Source organism: Podarcis filfolensis, assembly GCF_964270895.1.
Source record: "Podarcis filfolensis genome assembly, chromosome: 8".
In the NCBI taxonomy this organism is placed as follows: Eukaryota; Metazoa; Chordata; class Lepidosauria; order Squamata; family Lacertidae; genus Podarcis; species Podarcis filfolensis.
The window spans coordinates 58,827,021-58,841,639 of NC_139611.1; the positions used below are offsets into that span (position 1 = coordinate 58,827,021).

General features: G+C 45.0%; 1 protein-coding gene across 4 annotated transcripts in view; it reads left to right on the plus strand.

The window, feature by feature from the left end:
• The window catches only part of ADGRB2 (adhesion G protein-coupled receptor B2), a 162,311-nt gene that overhangs the window by 105,278 nt on the left and 42,414 nt on the right, over positions 1-14,619 (plus strand). For all 4 annotated transcript variants that reach the window (XM_083625135.1, XM_083625136.1, XM_083625134.1 and 1 more), the window contains exons 10-15: positions 497-565; positions 644-752; positions 1,336-1,482; positions 2,462-2,537; positions 2,644-2,746; positions 3,683-3,726. In XM_083625135.1, coding sequence (XP_083481261.1) covers positions 497-565; positions 644-752; positions 1,336-1,482; positions 2,462-2,537; positions 2,644-2,746; positions 3,683-3,726 — 548 coding nt within the window. The remainder of the gene's footprint in view (positions 1-496; positions 566-643; positions 753-1,335; positions 1,483-2,461; positions 2,538-2,643; positions 2,747-3,682; positions 3,727-14,619) is intronic.

Genomic DNA, 14,619 nt, shown 5'->3' on the forward strand with positions numbered 1-14,619 from the left:
ATGCCTTGAGATTTTGCCAGGTGCTGCCTGCAGAGTTTCATACTCATCCCTGCGCACTTAGGCTTCTTCCCTCTCCCCTGCCAAAAGCTGGATTTTGAGGAGAATTGCCTAATGTAATTTACCAACTGCAAAATGTTGAGGTTATGGATGTTCCTGCTGAGCTGAATCATTTAATACACACATGATGATATCAGCTAATATTTCATATGAACACTTTAGCAAAAACAAAAACAAAAGAAAAACAGTGTTCATGAGTAGCAGTATTTCTCAAGAGGGCTCCTGCCTACCCACAAGATCAATTTTGAATACAGCATCCTTCGCCAACCTGATACTCTCCAGATGTTTTTTGACTACATCTTTGATTAACTCCAGCCAGCAATGTGCTGGAGCTAATTGGAGCTGTAGTCCAAAGCATCTGAAGGATGCCAGGTTGGTGAAGGTTGACAGCTGGAGCCTTCCCAGCGCCTGTACTTCAACCTCTCCTCTGCTCCCACAGCGGTTCTTCCAGGTCGTCAGTTACATGGTGGATGCGGAAAACAGGGAGAAGTGGGAAGATGCACAGCAGGTGAGCTGACATGCCTTGTGTGTGGGGCTAGGCTGTGGGGACCCCCAGCCTGTGTTAACACCTCCTTCTGCCTCACAGGTCATGCCTGGCTCTGTGCTCCTGATGAAGGTGGTGGAGGATTTCATCCACCTGGTCGGAGACGCACTCAAGGCCTTCCAGAGTTCCCTCATTGTCACGGACAACTTGGGTGAGTGGCTGGAAGAGAATGGAGGGATGGCTTCCTTGCTTTGTTGTAGGGAAGGGAACAGGGCAGGGTGGTTGTACACCAAATCCACAGTCCTGGAGGTTGTGTCTGCTCCAATCCAGGGTCCCTGAGGTCGGTTGCTAGGTCTTCTTGAGTATGGTGGTGAGAAGGTGGCAACTTCCATCCAGTCCTGCATTCATTGCAATCAGCTCTGCCTCCATTCCACTACAGTTCAGCTTCTACTACAACCCACATCTTGTCTCACTATCCACTGGGGCCAAAACTAATGTGATTGATTACATCATTAGTTTACAGGCATTTCAATGGGAAGGGGAACGTTGTAATTATTTAGGTAGTGTTCACAGACTAAAAAAAACGATAGGGAATACCACTCGCATTCACTTGCAGTCAAGGGGGCTCTGAGTCCACTGTCTCCACTGTCCCAATTAGCATACTAGGCTTGGTCCCTCCACCACTGAGGTTCTAGAGGTCTGGAGTGTTGGCAGAGGGGCAAAATGAGCCCCCCCCCACAATACCCAGTAGTGACACCCTCCCCTCCCCACTTTCTTTCTCCCACCCTTGGCAGTAATCAGCATCCAGAGAGAGCCGGTTTCTGCTGTCTCCAGTGACATCAACTTCCCCATGAAGGGGCGGCGTGGAATGAAAGACTGGGCCCGCCACTCTGAGGATAAGATCTTCATCCCCAAGGAAGTGCTCAGCCTCTCCTCATCTGGTATGTGGCCTGTGTCCGTGTGTGTTGGGGAAGAGCTACGGCTCAGTGGTAATGCATCTAGGTCCCAGGTTCAGCCCCTGGTACCTCCAGGTAGGGCTGAGAGAGAGAGACTCCTGTCCAAAACACTGGAGAGTTGTGTAAAAGCCTAGCAGCCAGTGTAGACCATACTGAGCTTGATGGAACAATGGTCTCGCTTGGTATAAGGCAACTTCCTATGTTCCCACGCTCCTGTACTGTTCTGTGACCCTGGAATTTGGGAGCCTCTTAGATCTCTCATTCTATATCTGGATTTTAAACATTCTTTGAAGAGAGAGCTAAGAGAGCCTGGATTCTTCCTGAAGAGAAAGGGGCACAGCTCACACACTTGGTACACAAAAAGCCTCAGATTAAATGCATGACCTCTCCAGGTGGGGCAGGAAAAGGCTCCAGGATTATACCCCAGAGAGCCACTACCTGTCAGTGTAAATAATACTGACCTTGTTGTAACAATGGAATGGCTGTAGCTTAGAGCATGTGATTTGCATGCAAAATATTCCAGGGTAAAACTGGGGATGTTCCCTGCCTGAAACCCTGCAAAGCTGCCAATCAGTGTGGAGACTACAGAGCCAGATGAACCAATGGCCTGACTTGGAATGGGGTGGAGTGTGAGCAGCTGTTTCAGCACTCCCTTTCCTGTACATCTGTGTGAGGAGAATGAGAATCTCAGGAGAGTTGGGGTGTAACAGCCTGAAGACCTCATATTCCCATATTCCCAGTATGGGAGCATAACTGAACCATAGTATAAAATGTGGCCAACCTTAACCAGCTTAATTCAAGCACGTGCCAAACCAAATTACCTTGCCCAGAGCTAGCTCATTCCAGTTCAAGCCCAAATGAGCTCCCCCCATCAACTAGTATGAGCTGGTCTAGAACTGTCTCTAATCACAACCTACTGTAAATCAATACTGTTCTTTCCTCCCTCCCCCATATTTCTCTGCAGAAACAGATGAATCATCTTATTTTGTCATTGGTGCCATCTTGTATCGCACATTGGGATTAATCCTGCCTCCTCCTAGGTGAGTGGCTGTGGAGGTGGCATGTGGAAGGGGTATGTGCATGACATCACACACTCAAATGCCAAAAGGATTGCTTGCAAACAACCTGTTTCTCTTCCACCCACAGAAGTCCTCTGGCTGTCATGTCCAAAGTTCTCACGGTGACGGTGAAGCCCCCAACCAAGGCCATGGAGCCCTTGATCATGGTGGAGTTGTCCCATATCATCAATGTAAGTGGTATAAGGTTCTCCTGCAGTAGTGCCCATACCCATTACTGCCCGCCCTTCACTGTGAGGTCCAAGGGAAAATCACATCAGTGTGAAATATAACATTTAAAACACTTTAAAACAAATTTAAGTCACAAGTAGAGTGTGTCCTAAACTACATGTCTTTCAAGTGACAGCATGAAGAGGTGTATCTTCAGCATACAACAAAAGCTGGATAATGAAGGTGACTTGTGTTCCCCTCAAACATAGTTGGTGCAAAATACCCACAATCACAGAATTTCAAGTAGAAAACAGTCTTGGGTTTCAAGGGAAAGTGAATTTCCCTAATGAAAACAATATATGTCTGGCAAGGTAAGTTGAGATGTGCTCCCCTCCCCCATTTGTCTTTGGGGGGTTGGTGGTCAGGGAGAAAAACAACACTTGTGGAACAAAAAGAATTATTAATAAACAGAGGAATGAGCACAAAAAGAAACAGCAACACAGTCTGGTATTTATTCCCAGTGCAATCTGAAAATATTTTTGTCAAGGGAAAATCCTCTTTAATAAGACTTCTCTGAAAAAGAAAAGAAAAATATTCCATGGCTCAATGTATTTTTGCTCAGCATGGCAGCTGCTTCTTCTTTTTAAAAAAGTATTTATTAAGGAGTAAGAATTCTCCTTTGAATCAGATGATGAAGATCTTTCATTATTAAGGTTGTTTCTATCCCACCTTTCAAGCACTGCTCTTAGGGCAGCTGACAATAAGCCCTTCTGAAATGCAACCTTCTGAAATACATTGCACATCTGGGCAGAGCTTTGCCCTTTTGAGGACAAAACCAAACCCCTCATAAGTAGCCACCGAAACCAGAAAATTATGTTCATTGTATTCACAATACCCAGTTTAGCCATGCTGGCACTTGACACCCAACTGATCACAGTCCTTCTCTGCTTTGTCCACAGGGTACCTCGCATCCACAGTGTGTGACTTGGGAGTACACCAAAGTGTAAGTACACTTCATCCTGCTATAGTGTGGGTTTGTGTAAGAGCACACATGCAGATGGTGGGCACACCCATATGACTGAGAGAGGGGAAGGGTGACTGATTTGGGTAGCAGGGAAGTCTCTAGTGCATAGCAATGAAGTTTGTGTGGGGACAGCTACAAGATGCATCTACACAGGTCATCCCTTGCAAACAGTCATTTTTAACCCACTGTTAATGTTATCCTATTTCTTCCATTTCTGTTTTGCCATTCCCACTCTCCTGCACACTAGATTCTCCCCCTGTGGCAGGAAGGAATACTAACTGGCAGGAGAGCATTGTGATAATACTCACCCCTGGCTAGGCACTACATTGCTACTCAAATCCAGGGGAATAGACTGAGTTGCAGATGTTGTGTTAGGGTAGCCCCATGAGCTGAATCCTACTGAATCTTTCCATTGTAGCTATTCTGTGTCTATGTACTGAAGGTTTGACATCTGTAAAGGCCATCTTAGAAGTGTTGTGTCAGAGTCATTCTTTGCCTATGTTATGTGTTGGAGGGATTACAGTAGTTGGACCTTGGAGAAAGAAGGACGGATGTATGGGGAGCTTGTTTGAATTGAGAGGGTGGGAGTGAGAATATTGTTATGAACTCGAGACTGCAAGAAGCAAGACCTTTTGTCTCTGTCTTTCTCCTCTCTTACTTAATACATTCAGGATGGGATCTTTGTGCATCAGTGAGACCTGGTTGGCTGCGGCATCTGTGTTTGCTCAGATATGTTTTGTAATAGTATCACTTTAGGATGGAGGGCCATCAATATTGTCTCTGCCCGTGGATGTGGAATGACAGCAATCTGTAAAAGTATCTTGGCTCTTCAAAATTACCCAGTGGCTGGCTGTCTTGCCTACGAAGGAAGGTGTGCTCCTAGAATTTGAGGCCCGGAATAGTTTAGAAATTCTGTTGGCATTCTACCCGCCCTGCTGCCTAATAGACTCCCTAGCTGAGTCCATCAGCTTGAAGGTTATGTTGAGATTGGCCAGACTCAATTTTCTGCTCATATGTGGTTTTCACAGGGTGACCTTCATTTACACTTTTTAGTTTAGGGGGGAAAGGCAAGTATAGTGGGACTTAATAGAGGTGTATAAAATTATGCACTGTGAGGAGAAAGTAGACAGAGAGATCCTCTCCCTTTCTCATGATACAAGAACTTAGGAGGAGGCAGTGAAGCTGAATGTTGGAAGATCCACAATGGACCCAAAAAAGAACATCAGGAGTTTGCTACTATAAGAGTTAGTGATGGCTAAGGGACACGGGTGGCGCTGGGGGTTCAACCACAGAGCCTAGGACTTGCCGATCAGAAGGTCGGTGGTTCGAATCCCCGTGACAGGGTGAGCTCCCATTGCTTGGTCCCTGCTCCTGCCAACCTAGCAGTTCGAAAGCACATCAAAGTGCAAGTAGATAAATAGGTACCGCTCCGGCGGGAAGGTAAACGGCATTTCCGTGTGCTGCTCTGGTTCGCCAGAAGTGGCTTAGTCATGCTGGCCACATGATCCGGAAGCTGTACGCTGGCTCCCTCAGCCAATAAAGCGAGATGAGCGCCTCAACCCCAGAGTCAGTCACAACTGGACCTAATGGCCAGGGGTCCCTTACCTTTACCTTTACCTTTAAGGCTGCACAAGCAGCACCCCCCCCCAATTCAATTCAGACCTTGATTTGTGGCTCTGATTTGCTTTGAATTGAGTCAAACCCCAAATCCAGAAATGCAAACCTTCGGTCCTCCCATTAACTTGCACTGGGAAACCAAAATGGGCACGACATATCTGGTTTTTTCCACATAGGTGCATGGAGTCATGGTATTCCCTCAAGGGGGGATTAATCCTTACAAATTTCAGACAGTAAAATCCAGGTTTTCTGTGCTGGCCGCTTTAAAATTTGCTTTGTTCAAAAAATGAAATGAAAAAATTAAAAGTAAAATGGCCATAACTTTCTTATTCTTGTTGTTTCTTCACATGAGTTCGTAAAAGCTGGAGGCATGATAGCCCTTCTGCAAGGGATCCACTCTACTAGTAGGTCCAGGATCAGTTCAAAGCCCTTCAGAATGAGTCAACCTACTTGGGACCCATCTGAAACGACCTCAACTCATTTCAGACCAGGCCCAATTCAGGATTAATTCAACCTTATTGTTCAACAACTTTGGGTCTTCCTCCCCCCCCCCCCCAAAAGCCAATGGGTAGATCACTGACAGTTTTTTTTATAGTGGGAGTAGATCGCAGTCTCTTGGGAGTTGGACTTGCCTGGTATATCTTAATAAATTAATAAAGCAGGTTTCTTGTTTCACAGCTGACTTGTAGATACTTGGATAGCTTGGGCAAAGGAGGACCACCTAGTTAGCTATTCTTACATTGCAACACCTCTCTCCCTCTCTCAGTTATGCAAACCTACTTCAAGAACTTTTCAGTGTAAAGAAGATTTTCCTTTTCCTTTTTTCAGCACTGTTTTTCTGCAATTGTATTTGATGATGATTTACATTTATATCCTTCCTTTCCTCCAATGAGCTCAAGGTGGAGCTCATATTTAGTACTGCCTCTCCCCATTTTATCATCACTATGATCCTGTGAGGAGGGTTAGACTAAGAAACTGTGACTGACCCAAGGTCATCCGGTGTGCTTCATGGCTGAGGATGGATTTGAACCCTGGTCTTCCAGGTCCTTGTCCAGCACTCCAGCCACTATCCCACACAGGCTCTTAAGGATGCAGCTATTCCATATCCCTTCTCCAAAGACACAATGCCCAGATACTGGTTTTTGATAAAGCTTCTCTCCCCCAAGATTGCAGAATGTAGGTCTTAAGCAAAGCAGCAGGGATTGTGAGATCCTCATCCCTCTCCTTTCTTTCTCTCAATGCTACCTGGAGCTGGCAAGGAGAGCTATCCAGTCCTTCAGTACTGAAATGTCCCTCATTTGCAGCACAGCATTGTAGTTGCACATTTCATTATTATACATCAAAAAGGAACCTGACAATATCTCTTCTCGCTTCCTCGCCTGTGCCAAGAGTGACAGGCTCCCTTAACGAGGCCAACTGCCCCTCCCCTCTGCACTCCCCACTGTGGGTTAACTTTGTTAATAACAGCTATTGATTAGCGGGTGCTTAGAGATGGATGCCTCCTGCTTGCCAGATGTAATTCATTATCAGCTGGCCGGGAGGGAGGACAGTGGCAGAGGATAAAATAGGACAGATTCCCCTCTGAAACACGTTGTAACAGGAGTAGCTGCAGTGCTCATCTCTTGGTTTGCACTTAAGCCTCCAGCTGGGCTTCAGAACAACAGAGAGGCACACCCACAAGCTAATGCAGTAGTTGAAGCTGTTCTTCTAGACCTGGACGAGCTAACTGTTTCTGACCCAAGGGGCACATTCACCCGCAGTGAGTGCAGCCACCCATACTCTTGCATTCACAAATGCACCTACACAGCAACTCAGCTGAGATGGGGGGTTCTTACCCTCTTCCCACTCGTGAAATGCTAAATCTGATGTCTGCGGAGGGAGAACTTTGCCTTCCAAATGGGGCACTGAGCTAGGCAGGAACTAAATGCTATGTCTGATATATATATATATATATATATATATATATATATATATACCACTTCTGTATACAAAATTAGGACGACAGAAACATTTGGGTGGGTGGGAGTTGGGACTGAGCCTGCCCCTGGCCAGATGTTAGACATTCCTGTTGCCGATGGAATTTAGAGGAGACCTTGGAATTGTAGGGTGAGGCAAATGTAATTCTCGGAGACATTCACGAATAACCAGTAGCAAGAGCTATGTGTGAGGCAGCTAGTGCAGGCAAAGCATTTAGAATTGTGTGCCCATTCCCACCCACTGAAAATTTAAGCCCCTTTTGCTGCTGCTCCTCCGTTTTCTTGTTCTGTGGCTCCTTATGACTCCTTACCAAGTTATTCCCCTAATCTCCATCAAGGACTGATTAATAGGAACATAGGGAACAGCTTTCTGCCAAGTCAAACTGTTATTCCACATAGCTCATCACTGCTTTCACTAGCTGGGAGTGGCTCTCCAGGTTTTTTTGAGTAAATTTTCCCCAGCCTTACGTGGAAGTAACAGGGATTTAACCTAGGATCCTTTGCATGTGAAACAAGCATTTGTCCATTGAGTCACTTCCCCCCATTTGTTTTATAACTTTAATTCCTGGCTTTAGCTGTAAAGAGAAACTGTATGGGACAGTAAATAAGGAGATAGCTTTTCCCTAGTGATGGGGAAGCTCCCCAGCTCTGCTTGAATTGGCTTGGAAATGAACACAGCTAACCCAATAGTAATTGGGGAAAATAACACAGTTCATTTCTGAGCCAGTGCAAATTGGCTAGCTCTCCCACCCGCTCTGACTCTGTACATCCCACCTAATCACATCCCCAAAACTCCCTCCTCACTCTTCCATTAAAAAGTACAGGTCTAGGGTAGCATTCCCACTGCAAAAGAAGAAGAGGGAGATTTTGCCCTCTCTTCCCCTTCCAGCACTCTTACATAGCAATTTTTTTCTGACTACTCAGCAGAAAATCCAGTGGAATTTACTACCAGGTAAATTGATACAGCATTAAAGGCTTTGTGAGTCATAGCTTTCCAATGGGCAACTGGATGTTGGTGGTGGTAAGATGGAAATTCTCATTTGGATCATATTTTAATCTGAGTAAGAGAAAAAAAATGGGGACTCATGAGAAGAACCTCTTCTTTCCACAGGACTAGCACTTTTCAAACTGACATAACCAGCCCAAGAGGAAAGGAGTTGGGGTAAGATGTAACCATGTTGTTACATCTCACCTGCCTCCTCCTTAGATGAATTGTGGAACCTAGTCAGTGAGCAGCTGTGTAACACAAAAAATAAGGCTTACAGCTTTTATTAAGGAGATCTGTTTTCTTATTTGAGCTCTTTTACTCACCATCCTGACCCTTACCTTGCTTACTGGCAACAATGGAAAAGGACAAGCATTGTTGTATCCCTGTATCACTTATTTTTTTTATTTCATATGGGTTATATCCAACTAAGTCATACTCAGAGTAGACCCATTGATATAAGTAGGCTTAAGTTTGTCATGAGTTTGTCAATGCATAGAGTATGATTTAGTTAGAAGCAATCATGTCTGTATCTATTTGCATAATGGCCTCATGCTTTTCCTAGAGTAGTTCAGAGTAATTTAGGTGGGACTCCTCATTGTCTGCTATCCATGCACTAATAAGGTTTGGATCCAAGCTATTCAATGGGTTTTATGTTTCTTTCTTCTTCTGGCCAAAAGAGCTCTCATATTTGTTTCTCCTGTGGATTTGAGCCTTCTTAATTTCTCTAAGTGAAACTCTGTCAGTTTGATTGCAAGTTTCAAAGAAATCCATTAGACATTCTTCTGCCACCAAAGTTATCTTCCACAAATGATGGATTTGTTCCTGCAGCAGATAACCCTTTAAAAATTCTTTGATCTCTACCTATGATGCTTGCAATGCAAAGCGACTAAGATTGCGCCCTTCCTTTGAAGTGGGGTCTCCCTTCACATCAAAGAACTTAGGTGAGAAGAGAGAATTCCACACCTCATGAGGTTAGTTAATGAACAGTGAATGGACATTCAACATGGAGAGTTATTTGGTGATAACTCCTGCGAACTTGTTAATCACTGGAACTCATATCCAGCCGAAGCAGATGCCTTCATGTGTTGCTTCGTTTGCATGCTTTAATGTGAATTTGAACTGCAAGGAAGTAGGGTTTAATATGTTGGGTGATGCACAGATGTTTACATTTGTAGGAAATTAGTTATTATATACCAAGCTGTGAGACCCCATTGGGTAGAAGTCACATGGCTCTATAAGACAGTCATCTCCTCTCGGCATTTTGTTTCCTTTCCAAACAAGTGTTAATATTTGTGTTTCAACTGATATAGCAAACCACTTGCCTTCAACCCAAGCAGTGCCTAGGGAACAAGAGACTTGGGGCTTATGCACACTTCGTCTTGTCCTACTGCTTGCCCCCCACCCAATTCCACCAAGGAAAACTGTTCTTTAGTGTTCAATTGGAGCAAATTTCAATTGGGGTTTTTCTGGAGTGCCATTTGTTCTGATCTATCACTAAAGAGTGGGTTTTCCCTTGGAAAGGAGCGGGGCAGGGGGAAAACCACTCTGACCTGTGCCTAGAAAGTGTGGGTCAAGCAGAACACTGCTCAGATCCATGCTTTCTAGGCACGGCATAAGTGTGAAGTGCTTTGTGAAAAACTTATAGTAGCCTGATCTGTAGGAAGACTTGAGAGTCCAGCCTTCTTCCAGTGGTATGGTCTGAAGGCACATGAAGCCACCACCTTGTTGAAGCTATCTGCTTCTGGTCAGCACTTGAATGGGTGACCACCGGGGAAACAGTGGAAGAAAAGTGAGGTAGCAATCTCCCCCCCCTCTCTCACACACACTCAGTATCCTGCAGCGTAAGTTAGCTTTTATAATTCAGTGTTACTGTCTCATTTTTGCATTTGATAAATGACTCCAGTAAAACCTTGGGAATTCAAGTGTTCTGTTCCCATTCTTTGGAGGCTTGTCCATCTACCGGTATCTGCCAGTGCTGCTGTATTGCTTAGCTATCGAATAATTATGGAGCTTGAAGGTCCCTTAAAGCAAAGAGTGTGCCAGGACATCTCTAGGGTTGCCTGCCTGATTAGACAAAAGGTCTATCTCAGGGGTCAGCAACCTAAGGCCCATGGGCTGGAAGCAGCCCAAGGAGGTCATTTGACTGGCCCACAAGCTGCCCCCGAACCGAGTTGCCCGCTCGCATGCTGCGCTAAACCGACACAACACGGTGCGGGGACTTGCTTCCGCGGCGCTGGAAATTGTGTCTGCGCAGATGCCGGAAATCATGCGTGCACGCGATCCGGCCCATGGAGGGATCTCCATGGGAATGATCCGGCCCAGGCAAGATAAACCTTGCTGACCCCTGGTCTATCTAGTCCAGCACCCTACTTTTAACTATGGCCAATCAGCTGCTTCTGAAAGCCTCCAAGCAGGGTTCGAATGCAATAGCCAACCCCCCCTGTAACCTCCCAGCAGTTGGCATTCAGCAGCTCTTTGTCTCCTCCAACTCTGCATTATAAAGGTGACATGGAAGCTGGCAACAAAGCAGTAATGATTCACTGGGCCAGAGATTTAGGGTATAGTATAGATTTGGAAGATTGGCAAAAAATATGGAATGAAAACTTGAAGTTTACAGCATGTACTACGTTGAAAGAGAACACTATGAAGATGGTATACAGATGGCATATGACCCCAACTAAATTAGCAAAAATGTATAAAATTTGTAACAAATGCTGGAAATGTGGGGAAAAGGAGGGTACATTTATACATATGTGGTGGGAGTGCAAAAAAGTGAAGAGATTCTGGGAAATGATTTACAATGAGTTAAAGAAAATGCTGAAATATAGCTTTGTAAAGAAACCAGAGTCCTTCCTCTTGGGAATAACTAAAAATGACATAAATAGGAGGGACTGTAAACTCTTCCAATACGCAATAACAGCTGCGAGAACATTGATGGCCCAAAGGTGGAAGCAGGAAGAACTCCCAACTTTGGAAGAATGGAGAGCAAAACTAACAAACTTTGCAGAACTTGATAAATTAACTGGAAAAGTTAGACTTCAGAGAGATCATAAGTTTTTAGAGGACTGGGGAAAATTTAGAGATTATTTGAAAACTGTATGTGAAGAAAACACAACGCTAGTGTGTTTCAAAGAAGCTTTGTGAAAAAATAAGGAATATCGTAAAAATGTAAAAGAGGATGGAAAAATGTATTAAAAGGCGATACTATAATTAAGGAATGTGTGGATAGGAATGTAAGTATGAATGATTGTCAGAGGAGTTGAGGGAGGTCTATTAAGCTAAAATATGTGATGTTAAAAACTGTATGATTGGAGATATTATGGAAAAACTTAATAAAATATTATTTAAAAAAAAAAGGAAGCTGGCAACACCAATCCTGCCATGTGGTAATCCCTCACAGATGACTGCAGAAACAGGCAGACAAGTTGTGTATCCACAGCAGTGACTAGAGGAGGAATTACCACTGGGAGGAGTGCAGAGAGAAGAAACGCCGTGCTGCATCTGCAGCAGCAGAACTGGACTCCTTCATCTGCCCCAGCTGCAACAAAGCATGTCTCTCCCACATTGATCTCTACTGCCACAGCAGGCGCTACAACCATCCAACAGTTTGACCTCAATCCCCCCCCCAGGAGAACCCCTCCATTGTCTCCCAAGACAGATGGATGCTAACATCGTAGCAGAACCACATCTCTTGAGTGCCACTCCTGCCTCCTGATCCTCTAAGCTTCTCACTCACAGCAGCTGGCTAAACATTTTGGCTGAGTGATGGGTGCAAGTGTTGCAACAGCATCTTCTCCTACTCCCTACTGCATCCCTGCTGCTATTGCTTGCAAACCCCTCACCTCTTTTCCCGTACTCATTTTTCCTAGTCTAATACAGATGACAATCCTTCTGGGTGTGGGCTACAGCCTATGATGGCTATGTCCTGCCACCACTGTCAGAGGCCATGTGCCTCTGAATACCAGTTGTTGAGAATTTGAAGTGGGAAGAGCACAACTGCACTCACCCTTATGTGGGCTTCCCGCATAAGGCATGTGGTTCACCACTGTGAGAGCAGAATGCTGCCCTTGGCTTGATCTAGGAGCAAGACTCTTCCTATGTTCTGATGGGCTGCATCCTTTCTAGATTCTACACAGTGCACCAGTTGTACGTAACAGAATCTTGATAGTAGCAGCTCCTTGTTTTACTTCCAGGGTTGTGAGTCATTCTGCCTAAACATATTGACTTGACTGCCAAGCAACCCCTCCATACCTGGTTAAATGTAGAGTATAGGCACATACCTGTATATTGCAGAGGAATCTCGGATATTGTTCCAGGGTCCACCCTTGATTTATGTCGTGGGCCTGTTGGGTCATATAGTTTATTCACATGGACTAGAACAGTATGGCCCAGAAAGTACCAATAATTCTCTTGCATACCTGCAAGCTGTTTTTTTTTTTGGGGGGGGGAGATGATTGGCCAACATGGCTGATCTTCTCATTGAGAAACTCTAGTAAAAGTCCAAGGAGTCCCACAGCTTGAAACCATGTGCAGCTACATTCTGTGATTTATCTCCTGCTTTCATCTTAACACAAACTGAAGTTCTAAAGTTTGGCAATCCTACAAAACCTATCGTGTCTGATTTTTAACCCCTTCTTCTCCTCTTGACCTGGCTCCATCTTCCGGCCCATCCAGAATATCTCCTGTCTTATCCTTTAGGCTTATTGATGGATACAGCATAGATAGAGCATCTTCCTTCTGTGCTTGACCCTTAAAAAATGGCCTCTTCTCAGTTCTTCTTAATCATTTAGAAATGTGTGACCAGAGAGGGGAGTTTTCTGTGCCAGCAGATGCTAAATGTGCTGGTGAAGCAGAAGCCCTTCTGATGTATCTGCACATCTGAGATCAGAAAGAGCAGTTGCCACTATCTCTGCCGTACATCATAGCCATGTATTTATTTATTACAATTAATTACATCCTGCCTCTCAGGATGCAAATCCTTTCAGTGCAGTTTACAAGTAAACGAAATTGCATTTCTGCTGCAGTGCTTCTTCCAGCTCAGAGAAAGAATGCTTCCCTTTTAGCCGAATAAAGAAATTGGAGGTCCCAGCCTCAGCAGTCTGTGGTTATTGAGGATGCTGAAACCTCCATAGAATTTACAATCTACTCAGCCAGCAATATCCACTGCTTTCCCAACAGGTGTGGAGTAGGTAAACAAGATCAAAGTCTTGGCACTGTGAATGAAAGGAGTCAATGCCTCTGTTTTCCACTGAACACGTTAAGTTCTATTATACTGATTCAGACCACTGCTGCTTCTAGTCTGGGAGAGAGAATGTAGCTTAGTGGTAGAGCACATGCATTGTTTGCCAAAGACAACTTGCATTGCATGCCAGATTCAGCCACTGGGATCTCCAGTTGGAAGGAAGACGTAGGAGGTGATGTGAAAGAGTCTTCTCTGCCTAGGATCCTGGAGAGCTACTTCCAGCCATAATAGGCTGTTGTTGTTGTTTAGTCATTTAGTCGTGTCTGACTCTGCGTGACCCCATGGACCAGAGCACGCCAGGCACTTCTGTCTTCCACTGCCTCCCGCAGTTTGGTCAAACTCATGCTGGTAGCTTCGAGAACACTATCCAACCATCTCGTCCTCTGTCGTCCCCTTCTCCTTGTGCCCTCCATCTTTCCCAACATCAGGGTCTTTTCCAGGGAGTCTTCTCTTCTCATGAGGTGGCCAAAGTATTGGAGCCTCAGCTTCAGGATCTGTCCTTCCAGTGAGCACTCAGGGCTGATTTCCTTAAGAATGGATAGGTTTGATCTTCTTGCAGTCCATGGAACTCTAAAGAGTCTCCTCCAGCACCATAATTCAAAAGCATCAATTCTTCGGCGATCAGCCTTCTTTATGTTCCAGCTCTCACTTCCATACCTCACTACTGGGAAAACCACCATAATAGGCAATACTGGACAAATAGTCTGTTCTGGAATGATGCCACTTTCCATCTCCATAGTTTTATACTATCTGCTCTGGCTGGCAGCAGTTCTCCAAGGCTTTGGGTAGAAGGAGGCTATTCTCAGCCCTATTACCTGAGAGCCCTTTTTGGCTAGAGGTGCTGAGTGCTGAACATGGCAGGGCTTCCATTCATAGAATACATGCACTTCATCATTGAGCCATCACCCTCTCCAATGCTTCTCCCAAGACTACCCCAGTCAGCTGGAGTGACATCAGGGCCACAGAGACTATCCTTTTTTTAGGCGGGTGCACTGACTGGGGATGATGGGGGTTTCATCTTAAAACTTCTGGGGGGCACTACCTTGACA